This window comes from Dermochelys coriacea, chromosome 11, assembly GCF_009764565.3.
Source record: "Dermochelys coriacea isolate rDerCor1 chromosome 11, rDerCor1.pri.v4, whole genome shotgun sequence".
In the NCBI taxonomy this organism is placed as follows: domain Eukaryota; kingdom Metazoa; phylum Chordata; order Testudines; family Dermochelyidae; genus Dermochelys; species Dermochelys coriacea.
Genome location: NC_050078.2, coordinates 65,132,203 through 65,158,847, shown reverse-complemented (window position 1 = coordinate 65,158,847; position 26,645 = coordinate 65,132,203). Strand labels below are relative to the sequence as shown.

The 26,645-nt window shown below is 41.6% G+C and overlaps 1 protein-coding gene across 8 annotated transcripts in view; it reads right to left on the bottom strand.

The window, feature by feature from the left end:
* PIKFYVE (phosphoinositide kinase, FYVE-type zinc finger containing) overlaps positions 1-26,645 on the bottom strand; it is a 101,999-nt gene that overhangs the window by 13,780 nt on the left and 61,574 nt on the right. For 6 of the 8 annotated variants that reach the window (XM_043505658.1, XM_043505660.1, XM_038421751.2 and 3 more), the window contains 16 exons: positions 23,912-25,104; positions 22,843-22,943; positions 19,577-19,648; positions 15,791-15,962; positions 13,709-13,887; positions 13,007-13,120; positions 11,108-11,216; positions 10,840-10,994; positions 9,688-9,778; positions 8,037-8,097; positions 5,339-5,494; positions 3,953-4,073; positions 3,355-3,450; positions 2,841-2,924; positions 1,467-1,558; positions 286-450 (listed from right to left, as the gene is read on the bottom strand). In XM_043505658.1, the coding sequence (XP_043361593.1) occupies positions 286-450; positions 1,467-1,558; positions 2,841-2,924; positions 3,355-3,450; positions 3,953-4,073; positions 5,339-5,494; positions 8,037-8,097; positions 9,688-9,778; positions 10,840-10,994; positions 11,108-11,216; positions 13,007-13,120; positions 13,709-13,887; positions 15,791-15,962; positions 19,577-19,648; positions 22,843-22,943; positions 23,912-25,104 (2,961 nt within the window). The remainder of the gene's footprint in view (positions 1-285; positions 451-1,466; positions 1,559-2,840; positions 2,925-3,354; positions 3,451-3,952; positions 4,074-5,338; positions 5,495-8,036; positions 8,098-9,687; positions 9,779-10,839; positions 10,995-11,107; positions 11,217-13,006; positions 13,121-13,708; positions 13,888-15,790; positions 15,963-19,576; positions 19,649-22,842; positions 22,944-23,911; positions 25,105-26,645) is intronic. The other 2 variants (XM_043505659.1, XM_038421752.2) reach the window with 1 other exon arrangement.

The following is a 26,645-nucleotide window of genomic DNA, read 5'->3' as shown; positions in this document are numbered from 1 at the left end:
CCAACTTGAAGGAATTTGGAAGACCCTGAAACCAAAGATGTATTGTTCTTGATACTATAGGCCTGGAGCCTTAAAAAAGGTCTCTTGTCTAGTAAAGAGGGAAGCTGGGATTTTCAAGAGGAGTCCATTAAATTTCAATGAGATTTGGGCACCTAACGCTTACTTTTCTTTGAAAATTCCATCTGGAGTGAGTTTGGGGGTTTTTTCATTTGTTTGTTTAAATAGACTAGATGTTGGGAGATGCAATAGTCCTAGTTGAAAGATGTAACTGATGAGAGAGCATACCTTGAGTCTCTGCTCCTTGGCTCTCCGGACCCTCCTTGCCCATCTGTCCAACCTGGTAGTAGGCACTATCTGCACCACGTAAGGTCTCTTTCTTCTGGGCAGACAGATCGGGGCTCTTCCCTCCTGTGCCACGGAAGAAGGATAGAACTCCAGAAACTTTTTTTGCTAAAGTGAGTGAGCAAAGGAAAGAGTGGGCACCATTGTTTCTATAGTCACTACAACCCAGAAGCTTTTATCACAGAAATATTCTCAAGTGACTTTTCCAGTAGTAGGGGAAAAGCCCAGTAACCTATTTCCAATCCTCCAAACAATGTAAAGTAACAGGTTAGTTTACCTAGTGTTACAGAATGCTACACCTTAATACTTCAGAAGTCACTGGAGAAACTACACACGTCAAACTGAGCTGACTGCTTAATTGTTACATTGGAGTGCTAAAGTGCCAATACTTTTTTTTAAAAAAAGGGGTGGGGGAGGGGAAGACAAGCTGAAGAAAGCCTAACACATAGGCAATGTTCCCATGCTCACACATCTTTAAAAAAAAAAAAAAAAAAAAAAAAAAAAAAAAAAAAAAAAAAAAAAAAAAAAAAAAGAAAAACATCATAAAAACCAAAAACAAAACCAGGGACCTTCCTGATTGTAAGAATCATTGGCATCTTGGCAAACTTTTCTACTGAGAAGTACTCATGGCATTTTACAACCTCCCCTCTTCCCCAAATTTCAAAATATTTTTAACCAGCATCTTATAAATAATAAATAAATAAAAAACAAACAAACAAACAAAAAAACAAAACAAACCAACCAACCACACACCGCAAGACAGTACTAGGAACACAACTGGAGTCCAGGTTATATATGGGGCACAAAAGCCCACAGAATACTTAAGTCCGCTACATTTAAAAAAAAAAAAAAAAAAAAAAGACTGAGGTCATATCTCTGTTACTAGAAGAGAAGAGTACCAGGAGAAAAACACCAGTGTGAGACGGATTTTCAAGCCAATATCAGCAGTTCAAAAACTGAATTTACTATACCCAACTTAGAACAAATTGGATTTGGTTTCAAGTTGTATTTTCCCTTTTTTAAGTTAGTTTCCATCAAAACCTATACTTAAGCTTGTTTGAGCTCAGTAATTAAAATCAAAGCTGGCCTGGGATGTGGATACTATTTCTCTAAAACAAGCTTACGCGGTTCTGCTTCGGCTGTGCGGTTTGCCTGTCCCGCATTGGTCTCAGGCAATCGGACTGGGCTGCTGCTCTTCGGTTTGTTGTCCAACATACTGAAAGGGAAAGGGAAAGACATTCTGAATTATTTATAAACCATAGTAAGTTTTCCATGTGAACCAGATAAACTAATTCTTCACCCGGGCACTAGATTATCCCCAATTTTAAATGAATGAAAAAAAATTAAAGTAAATCTATATGGGGAAGAGGATGTAAAAAAAAAAAAAAAAAGAGTCCTATTGTGGGGGGACATTCAACCCCTCATGGACTTCCAGGCTTCCTTCCAAAATGATTGCTCTACCTCAACTATCCAGGAAAGAGATCACCCACCCTTATCTCAGTGGGGATAACCCACTGCACTACAATGTAGAAAACCAGAGCTAAACTGAGTGAACAGGACTACGGGCCTCTTCAATAACAGATTGTGCCAAATAGCACAGCTCCAGGATTGGAGGCAACCCAATCACTGCACCCTAGTGTATATGTAACTCAGTGGAGAAGCTGGTTAAGGAGGGTACAGTACAAGGGCCCAAAGTCAGATGGGACCTCAGTTACAGTTATAAGACAGCTAATTATATTGAAACTGGGGACGACACCATCTGGACACTGGATGCTGTCAGAAAATTGAAGTACTTGGCAGTTCCATAAGAACACATTGGAGGGGCCCCCATCTATGATTTTGGCTCCCCTCCACACCCCATGACCACACACTGTTTTCTCTACAACAGGGGTGGGCAAACTTTTTGGCCCAAGGGCCACATCTGGGTGTGGAAATTGTATGGTGGACCATAAATGCTCACGGAATTGGGGTGCAGGAGGGGTTGAGGGCTCCAGCTGGAGGTGCAGGTGAGGGAGGGGGATCAGGGCTGGGGCAGGGGGTTGGGGTGCAGGCTCCGGGCAGTGCTTACCTCAAGCGGCTCCCGGAAGCAGCAAAATGTCCCCCCTCCGGCTCCTACACGAAGGTGCTGCCAAGCAGCTCTGCCGTGCGCTGCCCCGTCCGCAGGCACTGCTCCTACAGCTCCCATTGGTCGTGGTTTCCAGCCAATGGGAGCTGTGGGGGCGGCACTTGGAACAGGGGCAACATGCAGAGTGGAGCCCCCTGGCTGCCCCTAGGCATAGGAGCCGGACATGCCGCTGCTTCTGGGAGCTTTACAGAGCGGCCGCCAACCCTGCTCCCCAGCTGGAGCGCCAGAATGGGGCAAGCCCCAGACCCTGATCCCAGCAGGAGTGCGAGGGCTGGATTACAACAGCTGGCGGGCCAGATGCGGCCCGCAGGCTGTAGTTTGTCCACCCCCTGCTCTAGAACATTGCCAAGTCTGTTATGAGCCAGTTTGTCACCTGTTTAGTGGAAGCCCTTCTTCAGAACTGCTCTTCAGAGATGCTTTGGATAACTCATCTAAGGCATTTCTGTATTCCTTGCAACTGAAAGGGAAAGATTAACAGCTTATGTTACAATTCCTACAATACCAATCCATTTGCTTTAATTCAGAGGCAGCAACAAGTGGAGAGCAATCCCCTGGAGATAGGATACCTACCTGGTAGCTAAAAACAAACCCCACACAAGCTCCTTGAGAGGCTATTTTACTCTGTTCTGTAACAACTAGCTCTGAACTCTAGTTATTTTATCTAAATAAAGGATTTTTCAGAGAGCTGCAGACAGTCTAATTTCCCCATGTAGAAGGGCTGTCACTTCAATTTCGCAAGGAGCTTTCATACGGGGCTAGAAGAAAGTCTCACATTTATAGAAGTAGTGGCTGCAAGGGGTTTATACATGTTCCTTGAACAGAAAGGCCACTGAAGATTTCTTAGACATTTGGGATAAACCCAGTGAAAAGTGAATCAGTTTAAATACCTGAGCGCAAAAGCTATGATGGAGCTTGGTTCCTTTTCACAGACTGCAATGGGTACCCGTTCATGTTCATACATTAGGTAGTGCTTATCTGGGTCACTGTATAAAAACCAGAATAGATTATTCTTTTATGTTAGCAGCTCTGGACAAGTGAAGGAGCAACAGGTGGAGTTTTTGGTGAAGTTCAAATTTCACCGAATACACCCCAGACAAGTGATTCTGTGACGTGAATGCCTCATATGGACTTGTAAAGGTATTGGCTTCTCCCATCACAAATATTTGTAGATGGCACGTTAGCCACAGGCTAGAGTAATTTAAAATTCCATTATGTACTATAGGTGGTGGTGGAGAGTAGAAAGATTAACATGTTAGAGAAAACAGGGCTTGATTCAGGCAAGTAATATACTGTTGGATGTTATGAACACACTTTTAAGTCACTGATGTTTGTGTGCAGAGAAAGCCAAGTTATGACCATTAGTTTCTCTGTTCAGCAAGAGCAATTGCACAGCTTTCAGTTTCTGTAGCTAAACCAGAATTTCAGTTTGGTATTTAGCACACAACACAATTTTCATGTCTATTGGTAGCACCATATATTACTTACAAGGGGAATGGAATGGGATTATAGCTGTTTCCAGGCAACAAATTTGCCAAAATAGCTTTCATAGTAGATTTCTCCTTCACCTGGCTGTCTGTAGATCCCAACAAGTGTCCATCAAATACATCTAAAATGAGGATATGACCATTAATTGTGGATCATGAAGCATACACCAGAACAGTCAAACTTAACTTGGATTTCCACGTGGGCCGTAATCTTGGGAAATAAAAAATTCCTTCCTCTACCATACATTTCATTGGAGGATCTCAAAGAAATTCACATGGCAAAGTAAGTATCATTGCCATGTTACAAATTGAGGCTGTGAGGTTAAGGGCCAGATTCTTAAAAGGTAGACTGCCACTGAGTCCCTAAATGTAGAAATCTGGCCCTATAGTGACTTGCCTCAAGTTACAATGAGTCTGAGCCAGAGCCATGAATAGAACCCAGATTGCCTAATTTCTAATCCAAAGGTCCTATCCCCTCAGCCATGCAGCTGAATATATGCACACAGTCTCATGCAGCTGATTATAGTACAGTTTGTAAAAGTTTGCACTGTAACTCTGCCCCTTTTTGTAGCCAACCTATTAAAATCTCCCTGGATCAAGATTCTCTCAGAGAAGCGGTTTGGTGGATGTCAGCTCGCAATGCAGCAATATGGTTCAGTTACATTAGCTGGATGGCCTTGTAGCACTGCACCCTTGGGACAGATGTGCGTGCCTGAAATAAGTCAAAAATCAGATCTTGACCTTTGATAAGAGTTCTCCAGGATACTCAGCCCCAGGGGAAAGGAGAGTGCCTCTTATTTCTCTTACAATGATTCCTTTCTGGCCAAAACTAAGTGTTGAAGAACATGCATCTACCTCTTCATTCAAAGAGGAAAGGGTCAGTGATATGGGGAAGAAAGCGTAGGGAGAAAGGAGGATACCGATGGCCTTCCTTACAGAGGAGAGCGGTTTACGGCCATTCTTCGTTAGAATGCACTAACAAACCAATAGCTCTTTTGCAGCTGCAGCAGAACCTTTAGCAACAAGCAACCTTGAGAGGAGCACATGTATTTTTGAGACACAGTTAGGTACCATTCAAACATTTGAAAAAGGTTGATGAGATGCCCTGGACCTGATGCATGATACAGGACACCATTACTATAAGTTTACACCATTTTGGTTCCCACCATTGAAGCCTGTTGCAATACTCAAGCACTCTTCAAACTATTTCGTCCACTTTGGTGAGCTTTAGGCACTCAGTCTGCCAGGTGAAGTGTTTGGTTCTCAGCACCATCATTTAGAGAGGCAGTCGTGCTAATCTAGTAACCAGTAATCTCATATGCTAGCCACTACATGGTGTGTGTCACATAACCAAAGGGAGAGGGAAATAAGTGTCATTGAATTGTACCTTCTGAGCTGCTGGTGGTGTCTGGTTCAGAGAGTGAATTGGCAAAGGAAGGCCCCCCTGTCAGCTGCTCCGACACAATTTCAGGTGGGGTAGGAAGCTGGAGATGGGTGGAGCTTGTGGAGCTCTGACTTGACAAGGTTGTCAAGAAACGGTCATCTGTTGAACATACAAAAAACAACAAGGACACAGGAAAGCATTTGAGATTACCAACCAAAACGAGTATCTGCTTCCATCCCAGACCCTTCACTAAAAATAGACATTCACTTGGGTAACCATTTTTCCCCTCACATATATATGTAATATAACAGATCCTTCACTTGGAAAGTGGAGGAGCAGTGCATAATGAGAGCACAAATGCTCGAAGGGTTACAGGAAAGTTTCCAAAAGCACTTAAATTCCGGTTCTGAAAGCGACTTTGGGCTTGTGCTGTAGCACCAAGTGTAGACATCAGCGCAGATGCTACCTAGGCCGACTGGAGGGATTCTCCTGTTGGTGTAACTAATCCACCTCCCCAAGAGACAGTAGCTAGGCCAACAGAAGACTTCTTCTGTCAACTTAGTGCTGGCTACATAGACACTTAGGTTGGCTTAATTACACCACTTGGGGTGTGGATTTTTCACACCCTTGAGCAATGTAGTTATGCCAATCAAATTTTCTAGTTTAGACCAGGCCTCAAACTCCAGCTGCTTAGTCTCCTAATGAGATTTATTGCCAGTCAATAGGGTGCCTAAGCATCCAAGTCACTTTCAAAAACAGGACTTCAGTGCTTTTGAAAGTTTTATTCAGAGTGGTTCTAGTGAGAGCTTTTGGAAACTTTAAAAAGTGATTATCTAGTTAAACTTCTGTAATATTGTTACTAATAAATCCTTATATTACAATTGAGAACATAAGAAATCCAGTTTCCTTTTCACCATTTATGCAGCAGATTCATTTACTGCATTCCATTCACCTCTGATAATAGGTTAGCCCATGTCACTCTGTTGTTCTCACCCACAATGTTTGGGTTGCAGATACTGTAGAGGGACACCCACCAGAACTTTAATGAATTTTTAAACATTTCAATTCATTAGGTTTTATAACATCAAAATCTAGAGCTCTCAATCTATTCCTCTTGATGGAGTTCCTGTAACTTTTGAAAGAAACTGAAAACATTGGCACTCCCATATTACTGAGATAATACATAACTTGCCTTGAACAACTACTCAAAAGACTCCATGGGAAAATAGTTCCAGTAGCTCACTCTCACTTTTCAGTAATCCTTACCCTTAAGATCCTTCTACTTTGCAAGAACATTTCTGCATTGGAAGTATTATATTCCTATTTGCAACGTACGAGACCCATAACAAGTGCGTCTTGAAATGAAAACGTAGTATGTAATTTAGTATAAAAATCTGAACCAGGAGATGACTAAGGTTTTTGGCAATGGAAATCAGATGCAGTTTCTTCCCCTCAGACGTGACTATATTTAGGAGAGGCAGATTAAAACCAATCTTTGACAGGGACTAGCTGTTTTCCACCATTCCATGCTACATTCTAACCTAATGTACTGTTAACAGTAAGGATAAATAAAGTAATCAGCAAAATAATTAAGATGACATTTAAAATAGCCTCATTAGGGTTTAGAGTTAATAACCCATTGAAAAGAATAGGGCTGTTCTTTTAGAGCTATGGTTTCCAAGACTTAATGATCACCACATGAGTTTACATTGATTTCATATTTTGATGGTTCTTTGCAACCTTGAGGCTAGTGGCTTAAATCTCTTAAAATTGGAGTGCAAGAACTATAACAATTATGTGCAAATGCAATGAGGACAGTTACAAAGGCAATTTTTACACTAATAAGCTCTATAGTATTTCAATCCAATTTATGCTATAATCCTTCCTGCGTGGCAGAATTAAATTAAGGCAATAGTTCCATCATGCATGGATACTGTTCAGTCTTGCAGTATACACTAACCAACTGTACTACAGAGCTACAGCCTTGAACTTCAGCAAAGCAGGGTTAACCCAGACTGGTACCAGATATACATGATGAGACCAAAATATATCTTAACAGTTTCAAGAAACCACCCTATGGCAATCATCATGCTGTGGGAGTGGTTTGTGCCAAACAGCAGCCTTATCTATTGATCACCCCAATCTGAAACAGAAGTAGGTCATTTCACAGTAGGGAAACATTTAGTGCAGCACCAGGGTCCACATGGACACTTACTGCATGGCAGACTAGTGCGGGGTAGATTTGCACCCCAGCCTGCCACAAACTAAGCATTCATTTAGACAAGCCCACAGTTTCAAACTAGTCTCTGGAGCTCAGTGACATGTTGCACCTTTGGGATTTTGCAGCCTTTAAGAGTTTTTAAGATAAAAACCTTAAAGGCCATTAATTCTTCCAGGAAAACTTGTACAAGAATGCTATGTGGACGTGAAAAGAATTCTGATTCTATACAAGATATATGCTGCCTCTCCATTCTCTCCTCCTTTGTTAGGGATATTTACATGGAAATGGTATCCATTATGTCGTAAATGAATACAGGAAAAGATATGTATCTGCATCATAGGGTAGTGAAATAGTCTCAAAATGGAAAGTTTGAAAACAGACCAACACTGATGTATTTGCAGCTTTAATTATTTCAGATGAGACGGGGCTGAGGTGAGCAATTCTATCATGTCCTTACTAGAACACATTATCTAAACAGACCTTTTTCTCCATTCTGTAGGGCTGGAGAAGCGTTGCGGGGAGATGCATCCATTGCACTGATCTGTGAAAAGATGGACAGAACACAGATTGCTGAGGAAGCAGCCAGTAGTCCCATTCTCTTTTCAGCTATATCCCCTATGATGGGACAATTACAAAATGAAGAAGCATCACATTTGCAAAAGCAGAGAGCCCTAGCATTTTCAGCTTCTGCAGCACCACCATATATGCCTGATGTGTGGCACCATGTGCAAGTCATAAGATATGATTCTGCAAGTCTGCTCGTGACTGTAAAAAGTAAGAGCTGCACTCTAAAAGAGACAGTAGGATTTAGGTTACTGCCATCATGGCCCACCATCCTCTTCATTATCTCTCAAGTTAGAGCCCTGTGCTACAAATTCTTAGAGTTTATTAATTACTATCTCCCATATCTCACTTAAGTGAGATTTTCAGATTTATACCAAAGGAAATATGCCCGTTACCTGTACTATTACGTTTTAAGTGTAGTTTTTAAAAAAATCAAATGCATTTGCAAACTAAAAAAAGGAGTTCATTCAAAGGTTAGCCTAGCTTTGGCCACAGAAAGGACAGATGTCTGCTTGTAGAATGCTATAAGATTATGAGATTGCAATTTTAACAAAATATCTGTCAAAGTTACACTTGCAATGTTTTACAGTTCTAGTATTAAACATATTTTAACACACTTAAATTTCAGCTCTCTACAATACTCCCATTTCCCACCTCTTTATAATTACACTCTCTTTTCCATCTGGTACCTTGATTATGCTGTAGTTCCTTCTTGTACATGGACACTGGGTTTATTTTATATGCTAGTGAGTTTAATCACTAGATAAAATGTATAACCCTTTGGAATACAATAATTCCTTTCAACACCTTCTCTGTGACCGCTGGATCCCTTTATAATCAGAATTTTACCCAATATTTCCTATATTCTTGCAACATTTGCTTTACTTTCATTATATTTCATGATTTTTCTCTTCTCAAGTAAGATGAGAGCTAACCATAAAACAATAGGGAGGTAAACCGTTAAACTACCTCTTCTGAACTAAATCGCCAATTACATTATGATACAAAAGCTAGTGCAGGGGTTCTCAAACTGGTGGTCGGGACCCCTTGGGGGTCACAAGGTGTTACATGGGAGGTTGCGAGCTGTCAGCCTCCACCCCAAACCCTGCTTTGCCTCCAGTATTTATAACAGTGTTAAACATGTATAAAAAAAAAGGTTTTAATTGGGGGGGGGGTCGCACACAAAGGCTTGCTATGTGAAAGGGGTCATCAGTACAAAAGTTTGAGAACCACTGAGCTAGTGCATAAAAAGGTCTTCCAAACTAGAAATAAACACCCTCAACATCAGTCTTCATTTTAGATGGACATAATATTGATTGCTTACAAGCACTGAAGAACAACTGTAAGCTTCTGTATTTTTAAAGTTAACATTTTCTGCACTATAACTGTACAGAATGCCAGATAACATGCAACATTTTAGAAGACTTCAGGAGGTTCAGTAGTTTCATGGTGCAACATCATCTGCTTATAAAAGTTATTTTAACCTTTTTGAAAGATGGGAGAAGCTATTTTAGATTAGTTTGCTTCTAACCAGAATGGCAGTTTCAAGGTAACAGAATGAAATTACCTTGTTTTCTTCACCTTGTCTCAGTCTTCCGGGGCTCGGTGGTACTGAGGGGCGTTTTCTACCTTTCTCCTGCTGGAAGAGATCCTGTAATCTAAAAGAGAAGCAGAGTTATCTTTGGTCCATGACTAGACGCCTAGACACTATGGTAATACAAATAAATAACAGTATATTCAATTAGAACAATTACGTCAGGACTAGTCTACACTACCGTGCTACATCAGCACGGCTGCACCTGCGGCGCTGTAGCGCATCTGATGAAGATGCACTGTGCTGACAGGACAGTGAATAATTTCTCCATTTCCACGAGAGGCGGAAGCAATGTTGGCGGGAGAGCGTCTGCTGCCGACTTAGTGCTGGTGTCAATAGCACTTAAGTCTATGTAATTTGCGTCGCTCAGGGGGATGGCTTTTTCACACCCCTGAGCAATGCAAGTTACATTGACTTAAGCGGAAGTGCAGACAAGCCCTCAGACAAGTGCTATCATTCCGGGGACAATCTCTAAAGATTGTCCATGCTGAGATTTAGTCAAATGTGTGTCTTCATAATATTTTCTAGTCATATCTGGTACTTATTAAATGTTGTGTGACTAAATAAGGTTGCAATTAGCCATGAACAGATCATTCTTTTCCTCGCACCTCACAGTAGGAAGTGCAGTGTTGAAGTCAGAACAGTTTTCAAAGTCATATATGGGCCATATGAGATAGTTTAAATAATTGCAAGTGGAATAGAGAAATTTCAAGTTGCCTGTGTTTAAAATGTTTCTCTTCATATTTGCTCAGCTGTGAGATTACTTCAAAGTGTTGTGCAGAGGATCAATTGCCTTGTATAGGCTCTCTCCTCATTTCTACCTTTAATTTCAGCTGTGCCCTGTTTCCCATACAAATTGTGATTCTCCAATAAGTCTGTGCAATTTCTACAACAGGACTTGAAACAGGTAATCTATAATGCCACTCATTGAAGTCTAGCCATTTACAAGTGGATCTCTATAACTATAACTCCACTCATTACATTTTCACCTTCAAACACTCATGTGTAAATATGACTAGTCATTAGAAAAATATTGCAGTATCTTGCTATGCAGTAGTAGCAACAAACTTAATAGGGAGAAAGTGCAGCAGGATCTCCTCCCTAGGTTGCTAGCATCTCTCTTACCTGTTATTCCAGGCTTGCAGCATCTCACAGAGGCTCTGTTTTTTAGCTATCAGAGACTCAAAGACTGACTGCAACTGCTGAGAGGTGTCCAATGAAGGTGAAAGCATCCTTGCTTGGATCTTCTCAATCCAGTTCCGGAACTCTACCTCTTCCATCTGCCAAAGAAAAAATTGAGATTTTTCCGTACTCTGCCACCAGCAGTGTTACACTGGTACAGCAATGTTCCATTTTTGCCCTGCATTTCACTGGTGCAGAAGCAGCATGTTACCTCTTTTTGTGCGAAAAGGTCCTCCATCTTCTCTTCCCTTGTTTTGCTGAAAGTATCAGTTTTCAAAGAGGTGAGACGATCATCAACAGCAAGATACACCTGTGATACCCTGTGGTAAGAGGAGAAAACATTACCGACACCATTCAGAGTCTCAGAGCCAAAATGTGGTCCAAAGTGGTCTTTAGTATAACACAAACTCAAATTTGATGCTACAGTTTTGCAACCTATCCCCACCCTTGTAACAGCTTGTCCCATTAAACTTCAATGGGACAACTTGAGTAAGTCTACTCTCATGAACAAGATACAAGACTGGTCCCTTAAAAGGAGCATTCTGTAGACTCTAAAAGATCGTGAAGAAAGCTTGCTGTTCTGCTCAGATTACTAAACTATGACACACCCTTTTGAGGCGCACACAGTGTCATTTATTCACGACAGAGTACTTCATTGTGAAGAAAGCAGGGTTAATGTAACAAACTGCTAGAATACATTTACCACCTTTGTCTACTAAGAATGACAATGCAAACTGAGCATTGTTGTACCTTCCTGGTTTAAAGATAACCTATGGTTCTGCACTACAATGTAGAAAACCAGAGCTAAGTAGACAAGAGCATTTCTCACTGTTTCTGGAATATTTCAGCACTGAACAGAATAACCTGTTGGAATGATGACAAGTAGCAAATAGGTACTAAAAAGAAATCAGCAGTATGGGAACCCTGCAGTAGGAGCAGTAGTCAGAAGATTGTGATAAATTGCCACTTCTTCCACCCATCTTTTCCACCTCTCCAAACAACCTAAAAGCAGTTTCTTCTGCAGTCTGAGGCAACAAATCAAATTACATTCAACCCACTCTTGCCCAATTACAGTCCCCTAAAAATAAACACTAGGTGGCAATGAAAATGTCTGAAATCAAAACAAATTCAATAAAATTGGTTCTGTTCAAGAAACAAATTTAATATTTTCCTTTTAACATTTTATAAATTGAAACCACAAGCTGAGAGCCTCAGAAGGCCAGACAGTTCAAAACAATGCACTGAAGACCTAGATACTTTTTTGAGGGGGGGGGGGGGAAGTCACTTGTGTCTTTTCAAATTAAGTTTCCAAGTACAGTTTCTCCTCCCCATTTTTTGAGCATTGGAGAGTGGCAGCAATATTGCTTCCAGGTGGAGGATTTTCATTGTAACAGCATGCTTCCAGGGTCAGCTTTCTGACAACGTAATCCTTTCCAGTGATTATTTAGGAAAGTGCTGTAAGAACATTTGGCCACTTGAGCTATCTACATAGAAGTCATAGCAATTTTTTTTTTAAATTAGAAGAGACATGGGATCAAAGCTCTTTAGTCGAGCCACATTAAAAAGTATAATTACACCAGGCATACGGGAAGGAGATACACCTACACAGGTGCGTCTTCAGGGTACACCTACACAGCAGCTGGGAGGCAAGATTCACAGTTCACGTAAATGTACATGCTCTGCTTGAGCTAGTGCAATAATAGCAGCTGTGTGGGAGTGACAGCATGGACTGTACTCTGGCATCTAGCCAGAGTCATGACCCATGCCACTGGGGCCACCCTGCTATTTTTACTGTGCTAGCTCCAGCGTAGCTAGCACACGCACCTCTACCCAAGCTGGGAACCGCACTTCCCAGCTGTAGTGTAGACATACCCTTAGACAATAGGTGGAGAGGGTCAGAATTAATGTTGGTATAGGAACCATACTTCCTTACTCTTAAGCATTTCAATAAAATAGTTTTGCTACAAGCTCTTACATCTGCAGTAGCTTAAAATATATTTAGCAGATATTTTCTTTAGTTTTTGCAGCAAGGATGACTTCAGGTCCTCCTTAAGTCATAAATAAGAAGAGGTAGCCAAGACAGGTGAAGAAAAACAAAACAAGGACATACTTTTGAGAGAAATCCTTCAGATCCTGCAGAATAGTAACCTTTAACGGAGCTTGACGTTTGATGTAGATTTTGGGGTGTGGGACACATACCTCTAGCAGCCGGATTGAAGAATAGCTAAGAGCAATAAAACAACCTTGTGTGAAAATGAAAACAACCACCACCCTGCTCCACTGCATCTCTCCCACCCTTTTGCTGTTGGTGATTCTCCTTCAGTTGGAGTATCGAGTATCGGAAAGAGCCCTGAAGGTTCTTGGCAGTGCCTGAAATACCTCAGCCTTCCAGGACACTATCATGCACGTGCTGTTTAGCTACTATGTAAAATGAGTACAGAAGTCATGTTATAAACCAGCCGGGTGAAGTTTGGTAACACAGGATTGATCATTTTCCCCCGATGCAGCCTGCCTATGGACTGCTGGTTCCATCATGTTGAGTCCCCTATTCCTAGAACTACTGCCAGCCCCCCTCTCTCCCAGCACTGCACAGAACAGTGTGACTAGATAGTGCCAGTTTCTAGCCATGCTGTACTTCTAGAACAGAGGTACAAACTATAGTATAAAGCACTGTCCCTTTTCCTTTTTGACATGCTCAAGATTAATTTAATCTGGAGGACAGGAGTATTAGGGTTGCTCTTTTAGCTTGACCCAAGCACTTTAGGTGGCAATGCAGTCAGCATTGGGGTGGAATCTGGAAGCGAAACTTTACCTGAAAGATGCAACCATCTGATTATATGAGAAATACTGGTGATAATCATGGTGTATGGAGTGACCACAAGGCTCTGCATTGGCTCTTCGCGTGTACTGGTGCCCATAGAATCTCAATTCGAGGTATTTTGCAAATGACATGGACCAAGAATCATTTGAAAGTGGGACAACTGGTGTGACCTGAAATTTGAAAACAGATTTTAATTGGAATAGATCAAGGACTTAGGCAGAAGCAATGAGTACATTTTCAGTAAAACTAGCCTAGTCCAAGCAGTGATGTAGTATTCAAGCAATTCAAAGTGTGTGAGCGCGCACGCGCACACGCACAGTTTTTATGGCAAAAAGAAAAGGAGGACTTGTGGCACATTAGAGACTAACAAATTTATTTGAGCATAAGCTTTCGTGAGATACAGCTCACTTCATCGGATGCATGCATGAAGTGAGCTGTAGCTCACGAAAGCTTATGTTCAAATAAATTTGTTAGTCTCTAAGGTAGTACTTCTTTTCTTTTTGCGAATACAGACCAAACACAGCTGCTACTCTGAAACCAGTTTTTATGGCAGGAAGAGGTCAACACAGCATCAAGATATCCTGTGGCGTGCTGGCATGGTTAACTAATGCAGCTGATGCAGTTAGCAATATCTAGAAGTGCTGATCAGGAGAGACTTTGGTTATTAAAATCAATATAAAATACTTGCCCCCAGAAAGGAGATGTTTCCCACCATCACAACATGTTTGCTTATATTTGTAAAGTGATTTCCTTGTCTAGTGGCATCACTTGTATGAACTCTTAGTCAGCAACACTGACTTCACTGCACTGCCGTGCCTTAAAACATTTAATCAAGTGCCTGAGGACTGAGCTGTGAAGATTCCATTGAGTACTCCAATATTTTAGCATCTATATTCATAATACTGCTTGCAATTTTAGGTGTATTATTTTTATGGTCAATATTTCTACTGGTATTGAACATAATCACATTTAGAAACGGAGCATTAGGAGTGTTAACAAGCAAGTAAGTTTTATTTATGGGATATTTTCTGCATGCAAGATTTGCATCTGCCATCAGCTTTCACACTAATTTCCTCCAAATTCCTTTAAATCCATCATCATCAGGGTATAAATCAGTATAGATAGCATGAAGTTATTCAAAATGCTACTGTACGTTGAATATTTTTCTATATAGTTTCTAGATGGCAAAATGACTATTTTAGTTCCTTTGTTTAAATGTACAGAAAATGAAGTTAATTTAGGGGGTCTTTAATAAAAAAGTCACTCAGACTGGTGATTATAAGTAGATTTCTAAAATTAAATAGAAGTTCGTTTGTTTTAACTCCAGGGGACATATAGCTAGTTTTCTTAAATAAGTATATGAAGATACCTGAAGTTACAAGAAAAAGCATATGTCCTTTACATTATTTTATGAATTTCTGGCTTTTAAAAAGGGATACAACATTCATCTAATATTGCAGTTATTTTATCTAGTATTTTAGTGCTGAACAAAGAAAATCTCTAGATAGTTTTGAAACAGTACAGAAGGTGCTGTTGGACTTAATCCAGACACACACTATGTACTGTATAGTGGATAACAGCAAGAGTACATTGTGGAGGAGATGGTTTTAGGTTAATTAATGGACCAATACATCAGAGGAGGAGTTTTGTCTCTCCCCACTTCAATATTCAACAAGTTTCATTATGGCCAGGGGCCACAACCTCTACTGGCGCATGTGGGAACAACTCTATTTAAATCCATGGAGCTCTTGCCTGCCGGTGCCTGAAATTAATTTGGTCCAGTGTGTTTCAGCACCTTTCTCCAAAACTATTTATCCTTAAAAAAAAAAAAAAAAAAAGATTTGACAGCCTTTTTCAAGCAGAAGCAGACATTTCCCCTGTAGTACAACATACTGGGAGCATTACACCCAACAGGCATCAGTGGGTTATGTAGAATTAGTCTTAGTTACAGATCATAAGCTGCAGCTCCAGAGAAAATACAGCTCTTTCTGAAAGGCATTGCCCTCTGCATGAAGACCTATCACACTACGGATTCTGTTACCATAGCATCAGAATATTCCTCTTAATCTTTACCTGTTTGCACAATCTACACCAAGAGTAGGTAAGGATTGTGTGCTGGTATCCAGGGACTGGGGAGTCCAGCTCCTTCAGTATGATCTGCACACAGCCTTGCCCGTGGACAAAGCGACGAACGTGGTGCACCATTGGTGTTTCACAAAACATGCTGGGGCATTGGTAGGAAGGCCTTAAAGAAAAGAAGTGGGGACATTCAATTGTGAGGAAGTATGTGTTACATGTGACGATCTTGAGGGCAATTGTCAGTGGCCCTAGCATACCTTTCATTGTCATCACACTGCAATAAATCCATCTTCCAAGATGTACAGAATGAATAAGCTTCCAAACCACTTCTAAATTATCTTAAACATTTTAAGTTTATTTCCAGTGAGATCTATTGCTGCAGGCCAAGATTTTCAAAAAAAATGGTGCTTTAAGTTAAGCTCCCAAATCTATATTTAGGCACTCAAATGGAGGAACAATATTTTCAGAAGTGCTGAGCTCCCATGTGGGGAAAAGAAACCAATTTAAGCGTTTGAATATAGATTCAGGAACCTAAGTCTATGCACCCAGTTTCTGAAAACTTTGGCCACACTGGTTATCAAGGATACTTAAACAGAGAGCCTTACAAGGGTTAAACTTGCACTCTATATTTTCCACACTGATTTTTATCCATTGCTAGCATCAGCTTTCCCCTGTGACTGGGGAGCACCCGATATCCTGCACCAATCACCGTTTCAAGAGTAGCTAGTGTAGCACTTACAATTAAAAAAAGTGAACACACACACAGGTCAAAATTTGATCTAGATTTTTTTTTGAAGATTTAAATTTAGCATTTGACACACATACAAGGCTGACAGCACTAAAGACTGATTACTTATTTACCACAGAGGAGGTAAACCCTAGGCAGTGGCTGTGCAGCTCCTCAACTTCAAGGGTATGTCTACCCTGAAGAGCTGTCACTGGATTTAGGGACTATGGACCCTTGTTGTCTAGAAATGGAAGTGGAAGTGGGCCTACCAACCAGCTTCACGTAAGCTACAAAATGTTTATCAGATAGCAAACACTTGTTTTCAAATCAGAAGAGCATCAGACCAGTAACCTAGAGAGGAAAGGCTCTAGGACTAAAATTTCCAAAACACAACTAAGTGACTTAGTAGCCCAAGTCCAATTTTAAAAAGCAACTTATGAAGTTCAGAGAAATGACCACATATTCCTTTATCAATCCCAGAACCATCTACTTCAATTTTTCCTTCTGTTTAACACTCTGTCTTATGTTGATTTTACTTAAAAGAATTACAAACTTCTATCTAAATTACCCATATGCATCTTTCAAATGCAGCTAGTGTCAACAGGAAAGTAAACTGCATTCTTTAGTGTGCCTACATAAAAGACAGATCCATACAGGGGACAAAATGAAGTAGAAAATTCCTTAAACATAGCTTCTTAACAGATTCCCTTATGAAAAGTAGAAGGGTTCTATCAGTAGCCATTTTTACCGAAATGAAATCAAAACAGAACAAGTCCTGCCTATAATAATACATGTTTATCATGTATTATGACCTACTAAAACTACATATAGACTTCATATAGTATCAAATATTCCTAATTACACATAGATGAACAGAATTTGTTGGGGAATAATCAACACAGTTTTTCTAAAGGGAAATCATGCCTCACCAATCTACTAGAATTTTTTTTTGGTGGGGGGGGGGGGTCAACAAGCTTGTGGACTAGGGGGAATCCAGTGGATATAGTGTATTTAGATTTTCAGAAAGCCTTTGACAAGATCTCTCACCAAAGGCTCTTAAGCAAAGTAAGCAGTTATGGGATAAAAGGGAAGGTTCTCTTATGGATTGGTAACTGGTTAAAAGATAAAAAGGAAAAAGGGTCGGAATAAATGATCAGTTTTCAGAATGGAGAGAGGTAAATAGGGGTGTCTCCCATGGGTCTGCACTGGGCCCAGTCCTTTTCACATATTGATAAATGATCTGGAAAAGGGGGTAAACAGTGAGGTGGCAACATTTGCAGTTGATACTAAACTACTCAAGACAGTTAAGTACCAGGCAGACTGCGCAGAGCTACAAAAGGGTCTCTCAAAACTGGGTGACTGGGTAACAAAATGGCAGATGAAATTCAGTGCTGATAAATGCAAAGTAACGCACATTGGAAAACAATCCCAACTATACATATAAAATTATGGGGTCTAAATTAGCTGTTGCCACTCAAGAAAGATCTTGGGGTCATCATGGACAGTTCTCTGAAAACATCCACACAATGTGCAGCGACAGTCAAAAAAAAGTAAAGAGAACGTTGGAATCATTAAGAAAAGGATAGAGAATAAGACAGAAAATATCACATTGCCTCTATATAAATCCATGGTACACCCACATCTTGAATACTGTGTGCAGATGTGGTCGCCCCATCTGAAAAGAAAGATGTATTGGACATGGAAAAGGTTCAGAAAAGGGCAACAAAAATTATTAGGGGTATGGAACGGCTGCTGTATGAGACGAGATTAATAAGACTGAGACTTCTCAGCTTGGAAAAGAGATGACGGCGGGGGGGGCTATGATAGAGGACTATAAAAAAACATGACTAGTGTAGAGAAAGTCAATAAGGAAGTGTTATTTACTCTCTCTCTCTCATAACACAAGAGCTAGGGGCCACCAAATGAAATAAATAGACAGCATGATTAAAACAAATCAAAGGAAGTATTTTTTCCACACAACGCACGGTCAATCTGTGGAACTCCTTGCCAGAGGATGTTGTGAAGGCAAAGACTATAACAGGGTTAAAAAAAAAAAAATGAACTAGATAAATTCATGGAGGATAGGTCCATCAATGGCTATTAGGCAGGAATGGTGTCCCCAGCCTCTGTTTGCCAGAAGCTGGGACTGGGCAATAGGATGGCTCACTTGATGATTACCTGCTTGTTCATTCCCTCTGGGGCACCTTGCATTGGCTACTGTCGGAAGACAGGATACTGGGCTAGATGGACCTTTGGTTGATCCCGTATAGCCATTCTTACATTCTTAAAGCATTAAGCTACTTAATATAGCTGAAGTATTGGCTTGACCACCAGCACAGCCTGTTTACCAAAAGTCAGTATGTGCGAAAAGTTTGCATCGACTCTCTAAAGATATTTTTCTAAGATCTCAGCATAAGACATTCTGATAATATTTAGGCAGTAGATTTTCCCAAGTATTATATGAAACTGGATCACTATTCCTTAGGAATTTGCTCCTGCTGCAGATCTAACCTGAAGTTCCATAGCAACTGTTGTAAAATTAGATTAATATTATGACCAACACAATTCACTGCTTTGTAGAGGACAGAGCTATTTGCAGTAAAGTACTACCTAGAGATCCCAGTCTGGACCCCATTGTGGCAAGTTCTGTACAAACATATGGTAAAGAGATAGATGTCTGAGGCAGGGACTGTAATAAGCAACAGGTGATTAAACAAATGGGTAGGAGGGAGATAACAATATGTGCACCTTTTCACTTGTAAAAAGGTAGTAGGAGCAAATGGAACATACTTTAACATACATATTTCCTGTTTTGTTGCAAGCAACCTAATAAAACAAATGGAAAAGAACTATAGAAGACCTATTCAGCAGAACTGTCTCTAAAGAACGTTTTGCTAAAGATTTTTCACAGCATACGTACACCTTTTTTAAAATCATGCAAAACAATTCTCTATAAACTGTACATGTGTGAAAAAAAGCACATCTCAGTCTGATGAAGCTACTGAAAACTTCCTTAAAAGCATGGGTGATATTCTAGTGTAAAAAGTTCTTACCTGAAACAATACCGCTCTAAAAACACTCCTAGAGTGAGGTCGTTCTTCCCATAGAATTCCATTGTCACAATCCTGATGTAGAGGAAAAACAGAAAATTTAAGAGGCAAGATCTTGTATTAGTTTGAGAGGTGTACATTACAGGAATGACTACAACATGGGAACGCTCATGATCAAGTACATTTATCTCAGCAAATGCCACATTAGTGTGCCTTTTAAGATCGTGGCCAAGAACTTCCAAACTTGGGTATCTGAAGTTAGTCATTCTAATCAATATTTGAACACTTAACGGGGCATGATTTTCAGAGGTGCTCAACACAGCAACCCAGCTGATCCCCTCTAAAATTACTTTAATGGGCACTTCAGGTGCTCAGCAACTTTGGAAAAAAGAAGAGCCACTTTAGGTGCCTAAATACTGATTTGGACAACTCATTTTAGGCACCCAAATTTGGAAGTTTTGGCTAGAAACAATTTTGCTGCATTATTTGTTGCTTTATAACGAGTAGGGCCCTACCACATTCACAGCCATGAAAAACATGGTCTCTTCCCCACCTGCAGTGAAATCTGGTCTTGTATGTGCTTTTACCCTATACCAGGGGTCGGCAACCTTTGGCACCCGGCCCATCAGGGTAAAGCAGCTGGCGGGCCAGGCCGGTTTGTTTATCTGGAGCGTCCGCAGGCATGGAGTTCCGCAGCTCCCACTGGCCACAGTTTGCCATTCCCAGCCAATGGGAGCTGTGGGAAGCAGTGGCTAGCACGTCCCTTAGCCTGTGCCACTTACCGCAGCTCCCATTGGCCAGGAACAGCGAACTGCGGCCAGTGGGAGCTGCGGGGCTCTGTGTCTTCGGACGCTCCAGATAAACAAACCAGCCGGTCCCGCCAGCGGCTTTACCCTGATGGGCTGGGTGCCAAAGGTTGCCAACCCCTGCCCTATACCATACAGATTTCACAGGGGAGACCAGTGTTTCTCAAATTGGGGGTCCTGACCCAAAAGGGAGGTGCAGGGGAGTCAAAGTATTGCCAACCTTATTTCTGCACTGCCTTCAGAACTGAGTGGCCGGAGAGCGACGGCTGTTGGCCAGGCACCCAGCTCTGAAGGTGGCACCCCGTCAGCAGCAGTGCCGAAGTAAGGGTGGCAATACCATGCCAGGCCAGGCACCACCCTACCCTTACCTTACCATGCCACCCTAACTTCCATTATTTCCTTCCAACTGCACTGGCTGTTTGGGGACAAGCCCTACCCAGTGAACAGCTAAGGATTAGTATTAAAAAAGTCTGCCAGTAACCTGCAGCCTCACAGCTAGCTCTGCAGACATTTAGACATGAAATGCTACTTCTTATGAAGAAATTCCTCCCCTCACTAGGTGAGTAAAGCTGTATTAATATTTAGATTGTAGTGGATTTTCTACACCCCATTCTGGAGCCCTACTATTAGAAATGAAAAAAAATCTTCTGAATTTACAAGTTCCAACCTGCCCAACAGAGATGCCACAGATTTCATTCCCCACACAGTCACTGCATTAAAATATACTGTACAGAATCACAGAAATGTAGGGCTGGAAGTGACCTTGAGAGGTCGTTGAATCCAGCTCCCTCCGCTGAGGCAGGACAAAGTAAACCCAGACCATTCCTAATAGGTGCTTGTCCAACCTGTTCTTAATAACCTCCAATGATGGGGATTCCACAACCTCCCTTGGAAGCCTATTCCAGAGTTTAACTACCCTGATAGTTAGGAAGTTTTTCCTAATCTCTAACCTAAATCTCCCGTGCTGCAGATTAAACCCATTACTTCTTGTCCTACCTTCAGGAATACAGCTGACCACTGTCCCCTTTCTAAAAACAGCCTTTAAAACATATTCAAAGACTTATCAGGTCCTCCCTCAGTCTTATTTTCTCAAGACTAAACATGCCCAGGTTTTTTAACCTTTCCTCATAGGTCGGGTTTTCTAAACCTTTTCACATTTTTGTTGCTCTCATTTGAGCTCTCTCCAATTTGTCTACATATTTCCTAAAGTGTGGCACCCTGAACTGGACATAGTACTCCAGCGGAGCCTCATCAGTGTATGACACTCCTGTTAGTGCACACCAGAATATTACCCTTCTTTGCAACAGCACCACAATGCTCACTCACATTCAAATTGCGATCCACTACAACCTCTCAGATACTTCCCATTTTGTAGTTGTGCTTTGGATATTTGCTTCCTAATCATAGTACTTTGTACTTGGGTTTATTGAATTTCATCTTGCAGATTTCAGACTAATGATCCAATTTGTCAAGTTCATCTTAAATTCTAATCCTGTCCTCTAAAGTGCCTGCAACTCCTCCCATCTTGGTGTCATATGCAAGTTTTATAAGCATATTCCCCACACCATTATCCAAGTCATTGATGAAAATATTGACTATGATCAGATACAGGGCTGTCCCCTATGGGACCCCACTAAATACATACTCCCAGTTTGACTGTGAACTACTGACAACTACTTTGAGTTCGGTCTTTCAGCCAGTTGTGCACCCACTTCATAGTAATTTCAACTGGACCATATTTCCCCATTTTGCTTATGAGAATGTCATGTAGAACTGTGACAAAAGCCTTACTAAAAATAAAAATAAATCATGCCTTCTGCTTTCCCCACATCCATTAGTCAGTAACCCTGTCAAAGAAGGACTTTAGGTTGGTTTGGCATGATTTGGTTTTGACAAGTCCATGCTAGCTATTCATTATGCCGCTATTCTCTCAGTGCTTACAAACTGATTGTTTATTAATTTGTTCCACTATCTCTCCTGGTATTAAAGTTAGGCTGACTTGTCTATAATTCCCTGGGTCTGTTCTCCCTTTAAAGATAGGTACTATGTTTTCTCTTTTCTAGTCTTCTGGGACCTCCTCCCATCCTCCATGAGCTGTCAAAGATAACTGCTCCTCTTTCAAGACAGCTTCCTCTACTTGCTTAAGTACTCTAGGATGAATTTCATCAGACCCACATACAAAAGCAGTGATTAGTTAGAGCACTGAATTACAGGTTGGGCTTTTTTTCCCCCCTCCTCATTCCTGCCTTAAGCATTACAAAGGTAAGTGACATTGCTCAAATCCATCTAGTCATACACAGCTTAATGTTGTGACAGGCAACTCTAAAAAAGGCTAAGCTACCTTCCCAGGAATCCTTAGTGAAGCTGTACAGAGGAATTAGCCATCATATAAAAAGAGATATTAATACTTAAACTTTGTATTTTAAGAGAGCCATAGGGAAGAAGAAGAAATTCATTTCATACCATGGACTAACGCAGGCACTTGGAGCATTGCTGGACTGGGCAGAGGAGCTACTGAAAAGAACACAGAGCCTCTGATGGTTTACTGGACTCAGACAATCCACCTGACAAGACAACCCATTAGCCAGTTACAACCACACATTTCCACCAACACAAAATAGTTTACATTTTAAAAGCTGCATAGAATGGAATTTTATTCAGTGAGAGATTCCATGTTTGTCCCATTTGTCAGATTTACTTTTCTCAGGAGATTAAGTTACCCAAGAGCTCTAGGTAGATTTACGCAAGGAGGACTTTTTTGGATTACAGCACAACCAATTAGGTACAAAAAAGTTTAAGAAATAGGAAGTCCAAGTGGACTTTTAAACAGTTTGTGACAGTTTGAAGGGTCTTTAATCCACAAGTGTGCATTTTAATCCTTTGGGACAAGAAATCTTGTGCCTGAATCTTTACATTTGCTGCTTACTTCCTTGCAAGAACGGTTTTTCTAATACACAGGATCTCAATTATTCAGAATACACAAGGTAGATTTTTTAAAAATATACTTTGCAATTACATCCTCCCAACGCTGTCTTTTATTCTAACTGGACACCATTCATGACCTTTAGCCACCAAACCCACTAGGAGACAATATCAACATTAGCATTACTCAGTATGAAGAGAAAAAAACCAAACAGCTTTTAAATAGATGGGCATTCCATTTCTGAAATAGATGACAGATTGTTCTCTTCTCCATCCTCCACTTCACCCCCGACTGTAGATGCAAGCACATCCACTCCCAACATGTAAAACTGAGATGGTAATGAGATGTACCAAGTTTCTTGCTCTTCCTGGTGATTCAGAGAGCAAGTGCTTTGCAAGCCCCCCACCCCATTCCCTCAGGTCAGCATCTCTCACAATCAGAGACCACAATGTGGTGATTAAACAAGCTGACATCCAAGTTAACCTAGAGCACTGCAGTCCAATATGAACATTTGTTATGCCTGGCCTGTTCCTAAATATGATATTCAAAAGTATGTTCTCTCTCTCATCACTAAACAAAAACAGGAGGTAAAAATCTAGAGATTCTTACCTTGTGAGACCATACAGATTCACCCCGAACCAATCCTCTCTCATCCTCTTCATTTCTGCCTCCAGAAACTTTTCCTCCAGAAACTCCAGATGCATCTTTACACTGGGCAAAGGGATCTGCATTTTTCTGTTGTATCCTTCCTCCTCTGGCCCGGTAATCTGCCAGCATTCTGGCCAAGCTTTGGCTATCACCCAGATGCTCTGCAATTCTAGTGTTTACTAACTCATGGGTAGGCAAAACCTGGATGGCCTTTGCCTGGATACTTCCATTTATCCCTTGCAGTCCAGAGAGATCCCTTAACAGCTGTTTCTTCCTTCTGCTCTCCAGTTCCTTATACTCTTTGTTGAGGAAAGGAGACAAATAGACCTGCTCTGGGAAGTAGTCCCGGGCAGGGCACCTCATGCCCATCTCTGTTAGAAGAAAAGGTTCATGGAATGTGATCACAGGTGAGATACAGAGAATAACATCTTTCAGCTCCTGCTTAAATGCTAAGGAGTAGGCCTTGAGGCGATCCTCGGAGGAAGTCACCTCCTCCATGATATACAATCCAGTGTCATCCTGCAGAGGGTCTCTAAAGACTCTCATCTGGCTTTTGGAATCCTGCAGGTCACCTGGCTGCTGCAGAGTCTCCAGATGCTGACTATATAGAGTGCCTGGGTGTTGGTCCGTACTTTGGAAAGGTAGCCGTGATTCTGGTACTGGTGTTTTAATACTGCTCAACACTGGCAGTGAATATTCCATTCTGAGATGCTCTTGGTGCCTTAAAGAGGAACCCTCTCGCAGGACATCATCATCATCTTGATCCTCTTCTTCATACAAAGTTCTTTGTTCTAGTGTGCTGGCCTCATCGGAAGAGACAGACTCAGAGACCATGGGAACTTTTTCAGAAGAGAGCTCAACATCTCTGACCACCATGCTAAACTCCTCACCATTAAAGAGGTCTTGGTGCTCATTTTCATCTCCTTGGCTTTCAATCAGAGTGTGGAAGGAGCTGTTTTTAGTCAGAGTAGGGGGCATGGCAAACTCGTCCATAAGGAAAGAAATTTCCAGTTGGGAATGATAAGCAACACAGACCATAAAGATAAGGATCTCCTTCACTCGGGTCAGTTCATAGTCTGCAGCTCCACGCAGCTTGATGGTGCAGCCCAAGTGTGGCGGGCACCCTTCAAAAAACATTAAGGTTTTGGTTTGATCTATAAAGGTTAGGAGGAAAACAGTGAGGGTTAAGCAGTTCTCACATTTCACACTTAAGCAGGAGACTGAAATGTTTTCCTATGAAAAAAGTGAACGCTAATTACAATGTAAGAGTTGAACTAGTGGTACAACCAGTTATTGCAACACCACTGCAGGAACTCATGCCCAGACCAAACCAAGGGTGCGGCTCAAGATGTAGATTTTTAGGTTTCTTTATGGAAAGTTAGCCTCCACTGTCCCTCACTTTACCAGTCAAGCTATAAAGCAAAATGCTATACATTTTGAATCCAGTCAGGACAGAACAAATAAGTAGCATATATCCCAATATACCAAGATTAAGCTAAGTCATAGAAGTATACGGCTGGAATAGACCTCAAAAGTCATCTAGTCCATCCCACTCATGCTGAGGCAAGATTAAATACACTTGTCAGGGATGGTCTACGTATTTGTCTAGCCCAGGGGTGAGCAAACTTTTTGGTCCGAGGGCCACATCGGGGTTGCGCAACTGTATGGAGGGCCGGGTAGAGAAGGCTGTGCCTCCCCAAACAGCCTGGCCCCCACCCCCATCCACCCCACTCAGAACCCCCAACCCATCCAACCCCCCCTGCTCCTTGACCCCTGACTGCCCCCTCCCAGGACCCCCTGACCCTAACTGCCCCCCGGGACCCCACCCAATTCCCCTGCTCCCTGTCCCCTGACTGCCCCCCCAAGAACCTCCACCCATCCAACCGCCCCCTGCTCCCTGTCCCGACTGCCCCCCGGCACCCTCCACTCCCCACCCTCTTACCATACCAGAGCCAGCCACGCCTCCGTGCTGTCCAGCAGGAGCAGCGGGCCAGAGCACTGGTGGCGCAGTACGCGGAGGCTGCGGGGGAGGGGCCGGGGATGAGCCTCCCTGTCCGGGAGCTCAGGGGCCGGGCCAGGCAGTCCTGCAGGCTGGATGTGGCCTGCAGGCCATAGTTTGCCCACCTCTGGTCTAGCCTGTTCTAAAAAAATCTCCAATGATGGGGATTCCACAACCTGTTTCACTGTTTAACTCATGATGTTCTAAAGCCTACATACTTTGAAAGCAAATGCCTTGACTTGGTTTCTTTCTAGCTAAAAGAATTTGGGGGAGGAGGGGAGTGTTAGGGGGAAACACAGGTTATTACAGCCAGGAAGGGGCCCATTGTTAGGTAACCCATTGGGTTAAGCTTTACATTAATCTGTCATAAAGGTCTTCCTTGCTGTACTGGCCTTCTGTTTCTGTAATTAAAAAGTTAAAAATATTATACCTGCAGTTTCTACCCCTAAACTCCCGACCAAATGAGTTTTTGTCCCCTTGTTAGATGCTCATTTCATGTGTTGTATACAGAGATGAGCATAATATGGATCATTTCTTCATATTTTTTTTGCAAGATATTAGATATAAAATTCTTTGTACTCTTTCTTGGGACTATAAAACATCAAGATTATTATAGCAAACTTATACTCATCAGCCCTGTCAACCTTTCATTAATTCATTTCAGTTACCTGGCATTCAAGACATGCTGCTTAACGC